The sequence below is a fragment of the Synchiropus splendidus genome, chromosome 18 (genome assembly GCF_027744825.2).
Source record: "Synchiropus splendidus isolate RoL2022-P1 chromosome 18, RoL_Sspl_1.0, whole genome shotgun sequence".
Lineage (NCBI taxonomy): Eukaryota > Metazoa > Chordata > Actinopteri > Syngnathiformes > Callionymidae > Synchiropus > Synchiropus splendidus.
This window is the reverse complement of record NC_071351.1, coordinates 9981975-10002450: the sequence shown is the minus strand read 5'-3', so window position 1 is coordinate 10002450 and position 20476 is coordinate 9981975. Positions and strand designations below refer to the sequence as shown.

Sequence of the window (20476 nt, the reverse complement as noted above, 5' to 3'; positions counted from 1 at the left end):
GCATGTGGTCACCGTGTTATGAGCCGGACAGAGTCATGATGACTAGATAACAAGAGGAAAAGGTTTCTTTATTCAAAGCAGCTGGATCCATTCAGACGTCCGAAGCAACATCAGGTAGTTTCTCATGCCGAACAGCAGAGGGCGGTCTTCTGCCGTCCAAGAACCATTAGAAAAGTCACTCGAACAGAAGAGGAGGAAAAGGCATGATTGAATTCAGAGGTCAGAATAAGACGAGGAGGACAGAAAATATCACTGATCCATTCTCTAAAAGTATGAGGGAGCCACAGCCATGGAGGAGGAACAAGAAAAGGGGTCTCTACACCACTGGCTGCCACACATCTGGGGCGGCTGCTTCACAATAAAGCTCACTCTTGGAACTTCCTTTTTCAAGCCAAACTGGGTCTGGGCTTTCACAAAGCACAAACTCAAAGGGGGAGAGACGCTCCTCTCTATTCAGATTCAACACAAGTTCGGTAGTCAGTTCCAGCATGGAAGAGAGAGAAAGGAGAGCGTACAACCTGGTCGGCATCACCTTGATGTAGATATACAGACCAGAAGAGTTAAGGCTCATTCAGGACCTGAGGATTCACTCACTCACTCACTTCATTTTGCGACAAGGGGTGAACATGGGAACAAAGTAAGACACTGATGGGTCAACGCAAGTCTGGAGGAGAGTCTGTAGGCTCTGATCTTTCATCAGGGAACCTTCCTTCCTTCCTTCCTTTGGTTCCAGGGAAGAGCAATCGACCAGCCAGACTTGTCTTAGTCAGTGAGAAGCACTTGACACTCACTGAAGGAGGATTTATTTCTGGGCTCTGTTTTACTGAGTTAACCTCAAAATAGCTCCGGTCTGGACCTAGTTGGGGGGAAATTCAAAACACACTGTTGCTCACATGACAGGATCCTGTTGGGTGGGTTCAAGTATCTTTAATGTCTTGCTCAAGAGCGAGGGAAGTGTGGGATCAGTGGCCTGTACCTGTGGCGAAGAGAGCGCCGAGCTAAAAGCCAAAGTTGGTGCACACTGCACGCCGCTTTGTGGAGCTCATCTTCACAGCTCAGTTGGTGTCAAAAAAGGGCAAAGGTTAAAGCCCAAAGTAAATACACTTTTGATCATGCTGGTGCGCCACGTTCTAGGACCTTGCTCCTCTTGGAGACTCTGCCGTGTTCCAAGGCATGATTCAGAGAGAGGAGGGAATTCAGCTGTTAACTCATGGAAAACAGAGCTCAGAGTCAGTCATTCTAGATGAAGCTGCGAGTCACATGGAACATTCCTTCATCTCTGCAGTGAGCACCACTCACTTCCACAAGTTCTTCACCGTCAAACGGACTCCGTGGTTGACGTAAAGCTAATCCAATCCTCCGACAAGTGCTCCTCTGGCACAGAGTTCAAAGATAAGATCCAGCCCAGCTGAGGGCCGCGGGGCCACTCGGACCCCCGTCACGCCTCGCAGGTGAAAACTAGACCACAACTGAGGAAAATGTATTGAAAAGACCAGTGGCTTTGTCCTTGCAGACGCTTCAAAGGATCCGCCTGAAAGAGCTCGCGCTTTCCAATCCCACTCGTTTTCGACTCCGTCGTGAGGAGGCGGAGGGAGAAGAGTATTAGCAGAGAGAAGAGGAGCGACAGTGGGGAAGTGAGAGCAGCAGGCGAGAGAAGCGGCGCCGGGCCTCAGTGTGTCTTTAACCTGCTGTTTCTCCTCTGGGTCGCAGAGTCCCGTTCCCTCACGTTGGTCATAGCACGGCCCTGGATGTGAGGAGGAGGAGGAGGAGGACGGCCGCCCCGCGGAGCACAGGGGGCGAGGAGGATAACCCGGACGCTGCCCCCATCGCCATCGAGCCTGAAACGATGAAACAGTTTTAGACTCTGGCCGATAGATGGCAGTGTTGCTCTGTGCTCCCACTAGCAACCAGCCGCTCCCAAAGTTCCTCATAAAATTGCTATAATTCATCTGGCGCTTTTTGGACAAGGATCTACTGGCAGCTTTTCTGGAATCTCTAATCCAATTAGCCTGCGAGAGAATTCCTCCGTCTGCACCCATGTGCCGACAACTGTCAGGAGGAAGGTCTCGCCGTTTACCTCCATGTTTCTGAGGAACACAGAAGCTGTTGAAGCCTCGTGACAACTCATGAGGACGACAAAGACAGTGGAAAGATGAAAGTTCTTCCTTCTCCACGGTGACAGCACAACTGGGCTCAACAATCCGAGTGTGTCTTCTGGACCAGAATCAAGTATCACTAGTGCTTGTTTATGAACTTGGGTGTCATGACTACAAATGAGTCGTGAGTCACCCTCTGCGACGTTAGACTCCACTGCCGTCCACTCACCGGCGACTCTGGGGATGGTGATCTGCCGGCTGCTGAGTCCCTCCCCGCCCTCGCTGAAGGGTTTGATCTGGATCACATAGTCCTGGTTGACAGGCAGAGACAACTCCAAAGAGGTGGTGTTGGTCTCCACCACGCTGGGCTGGCTGTGCTTGTCCTGGCTGTACATCACCTGTGAGGAGAGCGGGCCGAGCAGTTCTTAACAGGGAACACACAGCACTGCATGGCGACTGGTCCATTACAAATGAGCTGATGTTGACGGTGAATTGTAATGAGCTCTCATCGAAGAGGTGATTTCAATACACTTCTATCTCTAAATACTGTGGTTAAAAAAGGCAAAGTCGTACTGGCCCATGTAGGAGAGATCTACCCCTGGGGTCGGGTTCAACCAACAGGCAGTCTACGGGGGTTAAAAGAGCAGAGCCAAAAGGCAAAGCCTCCAAAACGAGAAGATCAGCGATAAAAAGTCCCAACAAGATGGATGTACTCTCCCTTAGACTTGGAGGGAGGAGCTCAGTCATCTAGGAGAGACTAGTAGAGGAACTTGGGGTGAGGGAAGCCTAGCCTACTTGGCTTCAGGAGCTGCCCCCATGACCCGACTACTTCAGGTCGTCACGGGCGGCTGGATGTTTCACCTTGTATCCCGTGACTTCAGACTCATTCTCCAGGGCGTGCACTTGGTCCCAGCGCAGGATGACTTTGGAGTTGGAGGTGTCCCACATGATTTTGCCCGGGGCCTGGCTGGGTGCTGAGAGAAGAGAGGGACATAAGGAAGGAACAACAGTCACCACACTGTTGGGAACAGCGCCGCACAGAGAACATTCATCAGCTTTCGGTGCCACGTGTTGGACGCCAGCAGGGAATGTTTGAGTAGGAGTGTGGTGTTGCCGTGTGTTTGGCGAGTGGGACAGCTGAGAAGACACGGAGAGAGGTGAGATGATGTCTGAGAATTTCATGTGCTGGCGCCTCGGGAGCAGGCATAAATAAAACAGACAATTCTCCAGAAACTCTCAATACAGTTTCATGACGTTTTGACAGCGAGACATCCGCACTTGACCGCAACTTTCCACAACCGTAGACAAGTCTATCACAGGCACGAGTGAGGAACACACTCATGTCAGGTGAGAAACTTGGGGTTTCAATATTCTACAGCTCCTTCTGGAATGACTGCAGTTTTACACTGATAATCTGACCTTGATATTGGAGCTCGCGCCAGTCGTACAAGAGTGACACGTCTTTTTAGTGAACCACCAGGCTCAGAGGTGAAGGACAGCAACAAAGAAGAACATGACCAGAGATGAAGACAGATGGGAGAGGATGACCTTGATCACAAGTACGATCTGCATTCTCACCGTACGTTCACACCGAACGCGACTTGACAATAGCAGTCACCTGACTCTGGCTTCGACACTGGCTTCCAGCCACCAAAGCAACACCCCCTTGACTCAACTCCCCAGCCAGTGGAGAGTCAGAAGGACATTACAGGGACTTTTTTTTAAATGTACAGTAACTTGAGAGTCAAAGTCGCTTTGGTCGCATCCACTCGGTTGAGTCTTGCGAGAACGGTCGCCAAGTCGCAGGAACCCACAGGCAGCTTTGGGAGTGATCAAACAGACTGTCTGAAGTGACTTAGTTGTAAACCAAATATTTCTCTTCCAAAACTGACTTTAAACAGCCAGGACCAGCAAATTCATCCACAGTAGGCTGCACTCACAGAGGTGGATTACTCTTCTACACTTCATGAAACACCTCTGAACTTTGGTCTAACAGGTGTGGAGCCACTGGTCAGCGGACTCTGCACAACAGAAAGACAGTCCGCATGGTGCCGGAGCCTGTTAGCGGCTGCACCTGCGTCCTCCAGCTCTTCCCCCCACAGTCAGTGAAGGCAGCAATGAGGAGGCTGACCCACACTTGATGGAAAGCCAGCAAAAGTACCTCCACTTTGAGCAGGAAGAGCCGACCAACATGGATTCATGTGATGGGGAGAAATATCAGTTGGACCTTTGGTCCAGATCTAAACTCATTACTCAACAAAACCCATGTTGTGCAGAAGCATGGACAAGCATGGATACAACAGGCCACTCAGAAAACCCTGCAGAGGGAGGAGAGAGCAGCAGTGTGGTGAAAGAGAGCTTGTCCTTACGTGGCTTCTTGGTGGTGACATTGACTGTGTTGCTCTGTGGTCCCACTCCGGCGCTGTTGTAGGCCCGCAGGGTCATGTGGTACGTGCTGCTGCCCTCCAGATCTCTGAGGAGCAGGGAGGATTTGTTCCCCACCGTCCGCACCACGCTGGCCGTCTCCTGGTTCTGCTTGGCGCCCCAGTACAGCAGCTAGAAACACGAATGCAACAGGGTGTTAAAGAAGAGAAAGTCTGGCTCCGGAAACCGCAGAGCAAGCTGTTGTTGGGCTGACCTCGTATCCCAAGACGCGTCTGCGGTTGTTGCTCCAGGCGAGCGGCTTCCAGGTGACCTCCACCTCAGATGCTGACACGCTCCATGCCCTCAGCCTCCCGGGAGCTCTGCTGGGCTCTGGGAGCCAACCAGAGAGGAGAAGACTTCAGTCTGTTACACCCACATGTGCCCGAGCGGCTTCCCATCTGCTCTCAGCTCCCCGTGAGGAGGAGAGAGACCAGCACGGGAACCCGCCGCCAATTTATTTCCAACACAGTGCTAGAGTTTTAGCAAGTTTTCAGTGGAAACTTTGGTATGCTATACAGTGTTTCCACATGAGACTTGACCACCAGATGATGGACACGCACCTTCCTCTGCAGAGTAGATGGTGGTGATGGGGCTGAAGGGTCCTTCTCCCTTGTTGTTGTACACGCCCACCTTGATCTGGTAGGGGGTGTACGGAGGGATGCTGTCGTTCTTGAAGACGTATCTGGACGCCTCCGGGGACGTGACGGCGGCCTGCATCCAGCCCTGAGCCCCTAGCGGGCGGAACGCCACCACGTAGCCGAATCCTGGACCGCTCTGGAGCTCCTCGGGAACCGGCTGAGAAATGACTCACATCAATGACTCAGCGGACTTTAGCGGTAAGACATTTACCGGAGCGAGCGTGACCGACTCAGCTTACCTCCCAAGTGATGACAAGCTCGGACCTCCCCCCTCCTCCACCGTTCACCCTGGAAGTCGTCACCCTGGGAACTGAAAGGACATCATGAAGAAATGGCTGACTGGTCACATTATAGACAAAAACTGAGTTTATTTACCACTCCACTAGAACATTTTTATACCATCAGGACTGACTGCAAGGAGTTCAAATTCACTGCATATTTAGGTGTGTTTTTGTATTGAAAAATACAATTTAATGGATCTAGTTTTCAGGCCTGGTGGATTCCCATATACAGGAAGTGGACCACTGGAGGCCACGACTGAATCAAACTGGTCGGTGCTTGTCCAGTGACTCAGAAGAAGAGTCCTGAACTTTCAACGCGAGCAGACGTCGCGCACCTATTGTCTTCGCAAGATCATTTCAATCTGGCGGTGATGGGAAAAGTAATGAGGTTGAGATGTGTGGGAGAATCATTATTACATTATGACCGGCGACGTATTGAAACGGTGAGTGTTGCAGACCAAAATCAGAATCTCATCTCGGATTCTTTTGCAGCCGCAGAGTAAAGCTTTGTCTCTTTGAGCCTCAAACATCCAGGAAACACCAGGAGAAGGCGAAACGTTCTTTTCCCAGACAGTGGAATGGTGAACCGGAGCACTTCCATTTGAATCATTTCAGGCTCAACATTGTGCTGCGTGGTTGGATAAAAGCAGTGCTGAACGGCAAACTACAAACATGGCTCCGTTTGTTTGATGTGTGGACTGAAGAATGACACGGTGGCTTGTCCTTGACGGCAATGAAGTCCAGACTGACAATGAGCTGCTCTTGTTATTTCATAACCCAAGGTGACGCGATAAACAGGTTTAAATGCGGCGCGTGATTAAAGAATTCACATTCCAGCTGAAGGCTGCGTTATTTTATGTGACATAAACACACTACACTGTCATTTCTGGGGAGTAACCTGTTGTTTTCTGAGGCACCTCATGACTTCATTCGGTTTATATGATGACATCACTTATACTTGGATATTTTTTAAATCGACAGTTTACTACTGTGTTCATGTTTTTCACGTTCATTTTTATTTTTTTAAATTATATTACTAGTATGAATACTTTATTTAGTGTCAGCGTATTTTTAAACAGAAAATTTCTTTTCACACACATTTAACTCGTTCAAAGATCTGTACTTTAACTCCCAAATATTCACACTTGTAATCATACATTGTCTCGATCTTAATGGAATTTTCAGCATTTAGACAAGATTATCAAACAATATTGTTGTTCTTCAACTTTTGAAACATTCTAAAAACCACATTCCCTTCTTTTTAGCACAAAAATCATACAAAGTCTCTCTTTGGAAGGTCATAATTTCAACACTAAAAATGTTCTGAGCCACTTGCAGAGAGCAACAAACTGCTTCCGACCGACTGAGGGATTGAAGCTTTATGTAAGCCGCCCATGAAACACAGACACCTGGGTTTCTTCATTCACCCTCCTGAATTTAAAAGGCGGGAAGACAAACTGACAGCAGGACAGCCAGACACCGGCGTCTGGAAAATAACTGCATAAATGGCAGCGAAGAGGCGGCTATTCTGTTCAGACTCAAATTTTCCAACATCGATGGCTGCATGAATCGAACACTGTGGCACTTCAAAAATTCCAGTCGAACAAAGTGGAATTCAATACAGAAAAACGTCACGTCGCTTCTATTGTACTGCAGAAAAGGAGAGGAAACTGGAGTTTCTGTTTGGTTCAAACTTTAGCAGCCAAAGATTTGATCGTATTTGAAATATCATTGATAGGCATATTCAAATAGGACCTCAGAACCCGCTCACACAACTCGGTCCAAACCAAGACCTTTGCCATCACCAGCCATTCCAGTTGAAGGCCAAAAATAAAGAACATATTTTGCTGATCAAGCAAGCAAAAGGCTCACATCGGGGGCACACGCCTCGGTGAGGAAGACCTGTATTCCGGTGTAGGCTTTCTCATAAAGCTACCGTCTGCAATTCATCATAGACATTCAACCTCTTTTGAGGCTGGATCACAGCCTATTTTTTGGAGTTCCATCTGGTAGAGATTCTTTGAAAGGAATCCCAACAGTCTGGGCCTCTGATCAGTGACTGTCACACACCTGCTTATTAAAGAAGGAACAGGTGAGTCAAGTCTGCCGTGACACGCTTCGGTGGTTGACTCGCATCACTACTGACTGGTCACAGCTGCTTTCCTACATCAGTGAATGGCTGGACCGTCGCTCCCAGTTCCGCCGAAAAAGAAGACTAGCGGGGCAAGGATTAACATTTCCTCTTATTTCCACATTTGGCAGTCATGGTTTATTCTAAGATTTAGAATCTAAATCCCTCTCTAATCCAAAATGGCTGCCCTGCGGTGCCTCAGCCTGGCATGCTCATATTTGTTGTGGATCTGGTTCATTCATGTGCTGCTTGTCTGAGCAAATGAGGGACGAAGAGAAACACAGTCGACTGCTGTCGTGTCGTGATGCGTCCGGCTTTACATTCCATTTTGGAACGCGTGGTGCGAGCGAGCGGGGGGGGGATCGGGGGGGGGGTACGTACGCATGTCTTTGGTGCGGGCTTTCTTGGACGGCTTGCTGGGCTCGCCCGTGCCGACGCTGTTGGCTGCCAGCACTCTGAACTCGTACTCCACCCAGGGACTCAAGCCGATGACAGTGGCTGACAGCTGCTTCCCCCCGAGCAGCTCCGGAACTGAAGCGCATCACAAGAGGAACCGTTTCATCAGCAGCGGAAGGCCAGACAGATTTCCAAAGCCAACACAGCCCCCCACTTATTTCAGGCCAGATCACACCCACCGGTGGTGATGGCCTGCCAGCCCAGGGAGAAGGGGGTCCGGGCTTGGATGGTGAAACCCAGGATGGGGCTGTGGTTGTCAGAGCCAGGCCGCCAGGACACAGAGGCGTTGGTCTCAGTCATCTCGGTCACTTGACAGTCCACCGGGGGATCGGGAGGACCTGCAACATTTAAAGATCAAAGGTCAGGCTCAAATGTGGATCGAGCCTGCCTGCACTCTTCACCTCCTCTTCACCTCAGCCAGGTTCCTCACCTCTGACCACCACGTCGGTGGCGATAGAAACGCTGTCCACTTTGGTCTGCACGGCACAGGTGTATTTCCCAGCATGCCTCAGCTGGATATTCCGGATCATGATGTCCCCGGCGGAACGCTGTCGTGGCAGACAAACAGTGAAATTAGAGAAACTCTGCCGCAACAAAGAAAATACAGAAGAAGCGAGTGCACTCTGAATCACGATTCTTTTTCAGGGATCAGGCTGCAAAAGGCCAAGGACTCGCCCGATGACTGAATGCTGCTTTTCACAAAGCGGACGGCTTTGAAAAAGACTTATTTAATTCACCGCGCTTCAATTTGATCCAAAGACAATGACTGAATGCCGAAGACATGAACTCGAAAGCAAAAGTGATTCTGGATTCAGCAGCACCGATGAGCGTAGACACACCTGTCAGGGGGTTTAATGTATGAATACAGCGAAGACGCCGACATCACTTCTTATCCAGAGGATTTTAAATTGATACAGAGGGGCTCAGACGCTACGTCACTCCTTTATTAGTCCTCACATAAACTCATCTCACCCAAGTTTATCAAACACGGCGTACGACCAATTCAACTTCCATAAATCGGGGCGAAAGCTGCAGTAAGAACTGCTGCATCCCGCCGTCTTCATCACTCCACGGATGCCTTAACACAGTGCTGAATGGACAACAGCTTTTTTAACATTAGGGGTTCCTAAAGTAGCCTGAATAGAAAGCTTGAGGGAAGAAGAAAAAAAAGAAATCAAAACACATGAAATAAAGACAAAAATTGTGCTATGTTAACAACGTGAGCAAAGCTAAAATGAAGCCGGGACTAGTATGAAACATGACTTGTGCCTAGTTTTGTACCCACTTATTTCATCAGCAGGATCGGATTTCATGTTATGCCTCTATAGACTTGGGCCACGTGACTCTAGCAGTCGATTCTTAAAAGGAAAATGGACTCTAAAGTCCATTTTCAAGTTCCAAACCCGGATCCTAGATTCCCTCCACCATCATGAGTCAACGATGAATCCCATCTACAGCCTTCAGTTTGACATTCCACCTTGATATTTCACTTTCATGGAGTATTTTAGACGGTGATTTGACTGTTTTTTAAAGGGGCCCAACTGTGTGTTTACCTGTAGGAACCAAACCTCTTTTGCTCATGGTGCGGCTTTGCATCAATTTCATATTTGCCATGTTTACAAAATGGCCACCTCACTGAAACCATTGTGAACGGACCTCAAAAATGGCCAAAGCCTTGACTCTGATCCAGTTTGAACTGACTGAAAATATCAACCACACTGAATAAAACAGAGGCTGCAAGCTCCTCCTCCTGCTCCGGATCATCGACCCGCACACTCCTGGCTCACGCTAATGATGTGAGGCTGTCAACTCACCCCTCCCACCTTCTCGAAATACGCCCCGATGCTCCCGAACTGGATGACCTGCTCGTTGAAGAACCAGGTGAACTTCAGCTCCAGGGTGGGGTCATGAGAGACCTGACAGGGAAGCACGATGCTCTCCCCAACCGTCACGTCCAGATGACCAGCAGGACTGGTGATAGCTGTCGACTCTGCAAACATCACAAGGAAAGAAAAGAAAAGAAAAACGGCTGTTTGATGTATCGCCCAGACGAGATAAACCACATTGGAAACTCTCCCTCAGCCAATTACGTGCATTTCTTTTGCTGTGATTTCCAGCATCACAACAGCGAAGCAAGTAAAACAAACAAAGGAAAAACGCGGCCATTACCGTCGGCCATCCGTGTCTATAATTTCGGCTGTTGTGCTGACACAAAGCGTTGTCCTATTTCATCCCCAGCATGCAGCACATCAACATAATCTTTGGTCCGTCTCGCCCCGGTGTCTTATTCAACAACAGTGCGGCGCAGAGAACTGCAGCAGGGCGAGGGGGCCACGCTGCAGCCCACTGTGAATAATGCAGGCATGTCATAAACATCTAATGGACAGGCGGGCCGCAGCAGCACGTCGGAGGGAGTAAAGGTCTATATTCGGCCGTGTCATAACAAGCCCTGCTTGTTCTTTTTTTTCAGCGGGAGCACGGCTGTGTAGGTGTGGGATGGGAAAGTGTGGCGCAGAATAATGATAGCAGCGCCGTCGCCAACGTTCCTTGTGCGGCAGGAAGGAAAGTCCCAAAAGGTCCGTTTCAGCTGTTCAATTCCGTGCCGTACGATTTTCCTTTTTGGGATTAATTGCGCCACACAGTTTATCATAAACACACCGGTGCTGTGATTTATTACGGGCATCCACACTGGGTCCCAGGAGGAAGCACAGAGCCGTGTTTGGGTCACAATTGTGAGCTAAAATTAGGAGAAACTAAAACCTTACACCTAAAAAACAAACCAAAAGACGGATGTTAGTGATGAAACAGAGCTGCTTTTATGACTGGAAACTGCTGGTTGCCAAGTGAACTGGGAAACAGGCTCTTCTTCAGGTGCTGAAGTGATCGTCCTTCTCGGCCCGTAACGTTAATTTTCATTCATTTTCAGTCACAGAAAATGAATAAATGCTCTAAAAAAATGGCAAAAATAATGCTCTGGAATTCAACCCTGTCATGAAGTGGAACACGATTAACATCCTGAGACTGTCATTCAAAATACTACATTTTACTACAAGATGCTTGGACCAAGACGACATATTTCGGGACACGACCCGCACCATTCCACGCATTTCACTGAAGCCGGAAGGAATGTTAGCTCACGTGTTCTACTGCAACTACCAACATGTGTAGTAAGAAGGAAAATTTGGAAATTTTGGTGGCTGTATCATGTGGAACTTTTATGTTCTGTTTTAGTTTTCCTTCATTATTATCCCGTCATAAAACACCCCAGACCATTATACGGTCCACAAGCATGTTGCGTCCCATGTTTTCTGATCGATGTGATATTTCTTGGTCATTTTATCTCATGTTTCTGCGTGAGATTGCTGGCATGGAAGTCACATTTTTATTCTCGATGTGTGAGGTCTCTGACAGATTCCTGGTTCAGAGCTGAAACCCAACATTTCACAGTCGGTAGGTCAAAATCTCAAAGGGAAGACGAAACATAAATGAAAGCATTTATTCAAAACGGAAGGAGCCTGGGTTGAAATAACCATTGAAAGTTTTCACCAGCCCTTCTAACCAACTATGGTAACTGGAGACGTGGATGACGACACCTCACTGTGGAGAGATTAAACATCATCGCAAACATTAGAAAGATGAGAAAACTGGGGAGCGGTGCGCCTTTAAGACTGATTATATTCTACAGTTTATCTCCCCCCACTGAACAACAATATAAATATGGATATCCAGCGTACGTATTCATATGAAAGGTAATGGATTCCTGCAGTTGCACAATAATCAAACGCATCCTTTGGGGGTGAGATGGGGTGAGATAGAGGAAGGGACCGTTCCTAAGTGAACTGATTTGCAATTCACAAAAGAAGCGACAACAAAAGGGATTTTAATCGTGAGCAGTTGTTGACTCGGCTTTTTAATAAAGTCCCTGCAAATACGTTCAAAACTGCTGAAATATGTTTACTCAGGCAGCTGACCATCGAAAGATTCCACCGCACACATCGTCGTGAAGAACTCATTGGAAAACCTGGACTTCACTCGACTCTGTTGTTTTGTTATTGTTACCTTGTATGGAGGAAGAAGACAGCAGAGGCCAGGGTGCTTTAAATGACTTTTCTCATTTGGAATTGTTTCACAGCGAGAGTGGAGGCATAGGGGCCCCTGACTTTGACTCTAGAGGTTTTCAGGTGAATGACTCGCAACAGCTGAGCTCCCGCAGCAAAGCAGGACTTTGCCTTTTAAGGTGGACTGTTATGTCGGACTGTGAAAAATGAACAATAGGCTCAGTCGTTGTCACACTACCACTCATCTTCTCCCACCTCCCACTTTCAGAGACACCCACATTGGGAAAATGTGTTGACTGTAGTAGAAAAGTACTGAATTGGCTTGTGCAAAATAAGCTTTAGGTGAAGGAAGAATGTGTTTAGAAACAGGAATGAAGAAGGTACTTGAGTCTTTGGACTCCACATAACATCCTATTGTGTTGTGGAAGGCATGGTTTCCATTGCTGCATGTTGAGTGACCAACCAGCGCTGCTTAGAATAAAACTCTGTTCCGAGACTGAGTCAGCTTTCAAGACCAACATCCTCCTAATTCCAATTCAAGTGTCACCAACTGTCTGCACTGAATGACAAACAAACAAACAAAACAAATCCTCCCACTGTGTGAGACAATCTCGGCCTCAGACTGCAAGAAGTTGAACAAGATTTGGATTTCCTACCTTTTACCAAGAGCGTTCCTGCGCTGCTGGCGACCCCAAACTGGTTCCTGGCCACACAAGTGTAGAGGCCGGCGTCCGTCTTGCTAACGTTGGAGATCCTCAAGCTTCCACTGTCCAGCACCGTCACTCTGGGGATGACAAAAGCGCCAATTCCATTGACATGGAAATGGATCATCAGTCCAAGGTGAGTCATTTCCTTGCATCACTGAGTCATCATCATAAAGGGTTGAATTCTCAAGATGTTCGTCCTGTTTACTCATCTTTGTCGCAGAGAATTAGCAGATTAGCTCACATGCCAAGTCCCGCGCTGCTCTATTCCAGTGGAATTTAAAGTGCGAAAAAAAAAAAAAATCAGTTTTGTTTAACTTCGACTGACGGATGGTGGAGAGCAGTTTCGACCGTCCTTGAGTGGAGAGTGTGCCGAACAAAGCAGAGAGCTGTTTCCAAGTGTTTGTATTTACAAAAGTGAAGGACAAAATTAAAAAAAAAAAAAAAAAAACGGAGACACAAAGGTCGAAGTGAAATCACGAACCTGTGACACATTATTTATTTCAAGAGCAGCTCGGCGTATTAATGCAGATAAGAAAATCCCAGGGACAAATGGAACACCTTTCCCCAATAAAAAAAAGCCTCCATTGAAGTGAAACTAAATGAAATCCCATGACTTTTCACACTTCGCCTTTTTAGTCAGCCACAGGAGATTGAATAAAAGGCGAAGACCGATCCCCCAAGGGCAGATCAGACCTTCCAAAATCTTCAAAAATGACCCTCATCAAGGAAAGAAAAAAGGAGAGAAGAACTCAAATACATTATCTCCATCTATTGAGGCGTTCCCCACGGAGGCGTGGTGGACTCCCGCAACAGAACCCAGGGGTTCCTTTGTAATAGACTATAAGAGAGAGTTATGGATATGAGATGTTGCGAGGATAAGACCTGCCATTAAACGGTGCAGTCGCACTTCCTCCTCTGCTTCAAAGGGACGGCGCGGGATGAAGGTGTCGGAAGAATCGCCCGTCTGAAAAGCGTTTCCTCTCAAAGGTCGCCCCGAAGCAATTAAGGTATTGAGGAAATTTGTGGGGAACATAAAAGCTTGATATACTAAAGAGGCACTTTGTGTTAACCCTGTTGGCTGCTGTAAAAGTGAGCTACTGTCGGAGGACTAAAAGCTTCGTCTATCTCTCTTGCTTAAAAGGAAGTGAATGAAAAACATTATTCTGAAACACTTAGGACGGATCGGCCAATTAACCGGCCTTACAACTGGAAGCTCCCACTTTCCAAAGCTCCAATGCGGCGAGATTTGGACGAGCCGTTTATATTAAAGTGAGGTATCATTTTAGCGTAACAGACTGCCGCAATCTACAGGTAATATCCCTGAGAGCTGCCTCCTGTGTTCCTGCTGCCCGTGGTCAGCGCTGAAATTGAATTAAGCAAAGCACTTCAGTGCTCACCTCAAGGCTCCCGATGAAAGAGTTCTGAGGAAATCTCCTTTGAAAAAAGAAGAGAAAAATGATGCAAAAGTCGTGCCGCGATCTCATTAATTAATCAGATGTTCTTGGATCGCAGCCTTGAAAGCTTTATCCCTGTAAGATTAGCTGGAATTATGGGGGTTTCAGTGGAGCCGGTAGGATGGATTAGAGTTGCACCCCTGCTGGAGGAGGAGGGTAACAAGCCAGGGAGGAGGGAAACTCCACTGGAGAAAGCAACTTGCTTTTCTGAGCACCGTCGTTTAATCCGCCGCAAACTTCACCAACATCTTAAAGGGAATCCATCGATCGGTTGTGAGATTCAAAACATAAATAAATGAAATATTCAGTTCGGTCTTGAAGCTGGACGAGGGGAAGGAAACAAGTGTGGGGCATCAGTATTCACAGAGCGATCCCAGCCGCAGCTCGCCTGCCACGCCTCCTGCATGAGTGCGCTGAGAGACGTGTAAACCTGCCGCCTCCCTGTGGCGGCAGGGTCGTACGCCCCAGTTATGGACGGTGGAGGACCCAGCTGGGCCCAGAGAACAATTAATCCCAGATCAAATGAGAAATCTGGAGCCAGACTCCAGCGCTGCATGGGCCTGCATAGTTTCTGGGCCTCCTGCTGCTGAGCAAATAAATATTATCAGGAAGCACACCAGACTGATTTAGGAAAAAGAAAAAACACTTGATGGACTCAGAAACTCCACGTCATATTGACAGACCTATCAAAATAAAACAGCACCACATTTAGATTCAACTAGCGACAGCTCGACCACCTTCTTTCCATCTTATCCTCAACAGTCAGCTCCATTTCTGCAGTTTCTCCAAAACACTTTGAAGACTTTCTCACTTCAGGCGTCGGAAATTTTCACCTGACATTGACCACAGCCATCTTGAGCCCTTGAGCTCCAGCTGGGGTTCAGTGATGTCATCAGCTGTCTGCGATGTCACTCACAGAAACAGTGTCTTCATACCAGAGAGTGGAGTGGCATAAATCATTATTGTTATATTGGAAGTTGGTTAATATTGTTTCAAAAATATACTGCCAAGAATTGGGTGAAAACTTACTGATGAGATTAATCATAATTTGGTTAAAAATAAGATGAAGAATAAGACCAAGACAAAGGTGAAGACAAAGACAGAGAAGCCCAAAGACTGGCCTTTGTTTTTTCATGTTCAAGGACATCAAGCCCTGACCTTCTTACATCATTGAAAAGTATCAAACTATCACCTTTTGAGAAGCAAAGACGGCCTCACACAGTTCCCACCCTGGATCTGCTCCTCACACCGCATAGATTCACACACCTCCTGGCTCATGTCAAATTAACATCCGCAGCTATTCTGGGGACCAGGGCTTCACCTCCAGCTGACGCACACACCATGTCAAGTGAAAACAACATCCGCCTCGTACACCACAAAACAGTCCTGCACGCCATCGCAACTTTTAACCTGGACCTACAGTGACGTCTCTCTTCAGCTCTCCCCTTGTCCGTGCTGAGATCCCTTCGGATAGAAGCTGGACTCTGCTTTTGTCTCCTTGCTCAAGGCTCACCTGCTCCCTCACACATCCCACCAAGTGGAAATGTTGCCACAGCAACCATAACCTCTGCCTTTAACATGAAGTTGAGTCTTCCACCCAAACAAACTGCAGCTGTCTCCACACAGACTGCGACTGGGTCTATTTAGTTGGACTCCTGGACCCAAAAAAGTAAAAAGGCGCTTCATCTGTACACATTGTTTTCCTGTTACTCTCCCTCAGTCTGGCTCTTGAGCAGTGATTTTCCGACGGGTTTGCCCGTCCTCCTCCACAGATTAGCATCTTTTCTTCCCTCTATATTTCCTCACAGAGCGAGGGGTGGCATCGATCCGCACTTAACCTGATTCCTAATAAAACAAGGTGTCGAGGCGGCTTCCCCGGTGACTGGAATCAGCCGCTGAAGAAGGCCTGCCATTGATCAACTCTTTCGGGGATTGCGCCCATTTCTTCCACGTCTCACTGCGTGTCTTGATCTACGTCTGCCTTGTGTTCTAATGACCCTGTGGGCCGCGTGTGTGCGGCTAATGAGCTGATGGATCAGCAAATGGATCCGAGTACAGCAGCGCAGGAGCAGCCAATTACTTTAAGTAAACAGAGAAGCCGAGGGAAAGTACAAGAGTGGAACTGCAGACAGCAGCAGAAGTACGGCGAAGCTGCTGGGGCGGCGGAGCCGGAATTGATTTGTGTCGCGCAACTTTTGTCATTAATGAGGCTGATGAAGTCGGTGAGTCACAAAAGTTCAAGATAATTCATTCAGAAGAAGAATGTGAAGAATTGACAAAGAAACAAAAAAAAATAAAAATAAAAAAAAAGTGCCTGGATGGCTGACCACGCACTGCTCCTCCAGCATCCCTCTCATCCACACAGTTCTTGCTTCCACTAACTTTCCTGGCTCCAGCATCTCCTCCGAACTCTCACTGCGAATCACCATTTCATCCGCAGACATCACGGCCCCTGGAGTTGCTTTACTGAACACTTTTATTGAGGTCAAATAGATCATGCTTATGACTGCGATTTGGACACTGCTGTCATGAATATAATGTGTCTGGCTCATGTTAAAAGTAATTGTCCTACACTGTTGCTGTTTTTTTTCCCTCGCTTGTTTGAATACATTTGTTTGGCTTGTTGAGAGACAATATATCTCATTCAGATACTTGTATAAAGCAAACAAATGCTACCATGAAGGGACTCTGTTTATGCCATGCGCTGCCCAACACAAACCTGTGACTTTCTCTCAGAGCTTCCTTCCCCTTCCTCCATGAAATGACCCCCCGTGGAGACATCCTGGGCTTGCATTCAATCAGCACATCTCCACTCTGTCGGGCCAGAGTCTGAGGTTTCAGCAGGTTCTGGGAGAAGTCCGGGGCGATCGCTGGAGGAGAGAAGAGAGCAGAAGATATGTGACGTTCCTCAGAAGCAGGTCACTCTTTCAGTATTTCTGATGACTCGGTCACGTGCGCACACAAAGACTGAATTTATTTCGTAGGATAATTTGAAATTGGTTTTCCAAGTCGCTCTAATTTCCCTTGAAGGTGGTTATGAATAAGGCATGAGGCCGGACAGGGTGAGCGAGCACGAGCCGAGCAGATCCAGCGCCTCTGCAGATCAGGACTTAATCACTCGGCCTGTGTTTTGTTAGTGCAGCAGAAAGCTCTGAGTAAACACGAAGGCCTGCCACACCTGAGGAACCAGGTCACAGAAAGAAAGATGACACACACACGCACACATGCAGTTTGGCTCCGAGGGAAGCGGGTTCCATCCACGGGCTGTTCTTACCGACGACTCGGAGCTCGGCGTTGGTGTAGACTCTGCCGTGTTTGTTCTCAGCCACGCACTGGTACATGCCCATGTCAGCCAAATTCAGGCTGCTGATGGTCAACACTCCGTTACTCATCTGAACTCTGTCCTGCTGAGGAGACAACAGCATCAGATGAGTCACCGCAGAATGAATGAAGCAGGTCATCCAGAGTTTAGTCAGAGCACAGAAGTGAAGAAAAGAGAGGGCTGCCCTCCATCACCGCAGCTACCGCAATGGACCTTCAATGAAGCGGCGGAGTATCACGACCTGACGCTAGATGTGAAATAAAAGTTAGCGAAAACGTTCCTTATGTTTTGCGAGGCCCTGTGAAAGTCGCTAACACAGACTACGGAGACCGACTCTGAGGAACTTAATTAGGGCCTCATATGGATATTCAACTACTGCAGTGCCGACCATTTTCATGCTGATAAATGGCCTGAGCTAACTCCAGCTTTAGCCACACGTTTCCCTGCTCCTCCGGGAGCGTGATAATTGAAACCTTGCTAATTATCTGTGTTCTTTATACGCCTGTGGCGACAAGATCTTCCCCACTCCCTCTCCACCTCCGCCTCTACCGTTGCCTTACACATGATCAAATGCAGGTTAACATAATACACCGCAGGGGAGCAATGTAGGATGAAGCTGCAGCAGATGTGCTTTATTTTGCGGCATGGTTGTGAGTCAGGTGGCTCCCATCAATGGGGTAGGTAGTGGGCTACACCTCGGAAAGGTCACCTAGTGCTCGTGAACAGGCAGCACCCACAGACCTAAGGAGAATCATCTGTAAGCTGCGCATGGTCTTCTGACAAGAGGACACCCTTGCTTTCACAGGTGGAGTCAAGGTTTGGAACTGGGCTATACTTGCTGTGAGGTTTGACACGGTCCAAAATGATGCGTGTGATTCAGGTTCTGTGCCTTCTGTGGCCTGTTCAACACAAACAGAGGAGCCCCTGTCGTACACAAGCCAAGCCTGTAGGTGGAGTTGTAAAGCTCAACAACGATGAAGGCATCTGCATAAGGACACTTGAGAGTTGGACATCCAAGAACATCAATGAAGATGGAAATAGAGTCGTCTGTGTGGAGCGATGAGGACAAGCTGTGATTATGACTCGCACTTGACTCCGAATGGACAATGACGTAGCCAAGGACGAGTGGTGCTTGTGTTTTTCTGCGCTTTGTGTGCAGATCTGGAGTGTATTGCCTCATTTATGGCAACACTGGTTGAATAAAATTCAAGAGTTTGATTCTGGTCTGAGAAAATACAAGTTTGGTAAAAATATTGAGATAGTGTTTCTCGTGATTCTCTCCGTTTCGTCTGCAGCACATCCAACAGCATGTTGTCTTTACCGTCCGCTGCTCATGTAGTCAAAGAGCAACTGAATATTTTGTGATATTTCCACCAAATCTCATCCATCTACGACCTGGTTTCAAACAGTTGCAGATTTAAAACGTTACTTTCGTGTACAAATGGCCAAAGCAAGATCAAACAACTCTGTCTTGGTACAAACAAAACAAAGATGAAAATCCTCAACCTGCCAACTGAGTATTTACATGAAATCATGCCGACGTTTCCTCGACGTAACTGTTAATAATGGAGGCTTGACTGAGCAACAGTCTGCGCTAGTCACACGGCCCTTCACACTGAATTGACTGGGGAATACAAGGCTGGCATACAACCCACAATACTGTTCCTGAACATCAAGCCAAGACAGCATGGTGCCATGGCCGTGTGCAAGCCTGGTGTGGCCGGAGTCACACGGCCATGTTGAGCAACGTCATATTGTGGCTGCTGAACTTCACCATCTCCACCCCTCAGACTTCACTGCCTTCCTTCCAGAGCAATGAGTTCTTATGGTGAAAACTGTTACCCATCACATTACCACACCACTTTTGAAGAAATAAAGGAATAGCTAATATCTAAATCAGCCAAACCCCTCAGGTTAAAAAGACGAATCATAACCGACACATCCATATCTTCATGTGAACTGCAGCTCTGCATTATAGCTTTACACATTTCCTGAGACAAGTGGAAGTATTTGAAACACACTGACGGGAGAAGCATAAATTGGCACCTTCGAAAGTGCTATTTTTCAGAGGGAAATTTTTCTGGAGGAGAAAATAAATCCATTTATTACGAATAGAAACTCAGCGGAGAGAAAGCGATACAGTAACCTGAACAAAGTTACACTCTCAACCCTCCTTTGTGACCTTTACTTTGGTCACGCTGCTTTCAGCTCCCTTTTTATAAGAGTGTCAATTTGAGTGTGGCAGCAGCCATTGTTCTTGCCCTTGATCTTTTCCATTGAGTGCAGCCAGACCTTTTAATGTCACTGACAAAGTAGTCCAGAGGGTCCTGCTGCCGTTCTGTCTGTCGTCTGGAATCATACCAGCGCTGCCACTTGAAAAGACAGGAACCGTCCCTTAAAATCAGTCAGTGACGCAGCGGAGAAGCTCAGGCTCGGAAGCTGAGCCGCATTATGGCCTGACCCGGTGCTGCAGCCTCAGCCGGAGGGTGAGGAGGGATGCAGCGCTGCAAATACAAGACACTTATTTCTGTGCCAGAACGGAGTGCTTATGCATTATCAAGTGAAAAAAAACAAGGTCGGGCACCGAGTGAGGACACAAAGATAAAGAGGCTTGAGTAACGCTGAATAGATGATAGCCAGGCCAGTCCTGAGGGACGAGGCGGGTGGCGAGGTGAGCGATGGACGAGAAGAAAGACATCTGTGTAAGTGCGTGTGCGGCTTCCACGAAGCTCTATTCTGCACCGAATACCCCATTAAAAGCCCTCAGAGACTCCGATGGCTTGATCACCATCTCTTTAGCGCTGAAGATAAATGGTGCCATTCGTCGGTTTCATGACCATCGTTCATTATTCTTGACTCTTCTCTGATGCCAGCACTCTTTCCAGTCGGGCAGGGACTCTGTGTCATCA

The 20476-nt window shown here is 47.8% G+C and overlaps 1 protein-coding gene across 3 annotated transcripts in view; it reads right to left on the bottom strand.

The window, feature by feature from the left end:
- The window catches only part of cntn3a.1 (contactin 3a, tandem duplicate 1), an 81597-nt gene that overhangs the window by 2378 nt on the left and 58743 nt on the right, over positions 1 to 20476 (bottom strand). Inside the window, exons 11-24 of one of the 3 annotated variants that reach the window (XR_008413036.1) lie at positions 17520 to 17652; positions 16965 to 17115; positions 12741 to 12868; positions 9841 to 10016; positions 8457 to 8574; positions 8206 to 8364; positions 7952 to 8101; positions 5398 to 5468; positions 5081 to 5315; positions 4735 to 4850; positions 4466 to 4652; positions 2958 to 3070; positions 2326 to 2494; positions 1686 to 1838 (exon numbers count right to left, since the gene is read on the bottom strand). Coding sequence is in view for 2 of the 3 variants with exons in the window: in XM_053850637.1 (XP_053706612.1) it covers positions 1732 to 1838; positions 2326 to 2494; positions 2958 to 3070; positions 4466 to 4652; positions 4735 to 4850; positions 5081 to 5315; positions 5398 to 5468; positions 7952 to 8101; positions 8206 to 8364; positions 8457 to 8574; positions 9841 to 10016; positions 12741 to 12868; positions 16965 to 17115; positions 17520 to 17652 (2013 nt within the window). In the remaining variant the exon portion in view is untranslated. Of the gene's footprint in view, positions 1839 to 2325; positions 2495 to 2957; positions 3071 to 4465; positions 4653 to 4734; positions 4851 to 5080; positions 5316 to 5397; positions 5469 to 7951; positions 8102 to 8205; positions 8365 to 8456; positions 8575 to 9840; positions 10017 to 12740; positions 12869 to 16964; positions 17116 to 17519; positions 17653 to 20476 lie in introns of all 3 variants that reach the window. The other 2 variants (XM_053850638.1, XM_053850637.1) reach the window with 2 other exon arrangements.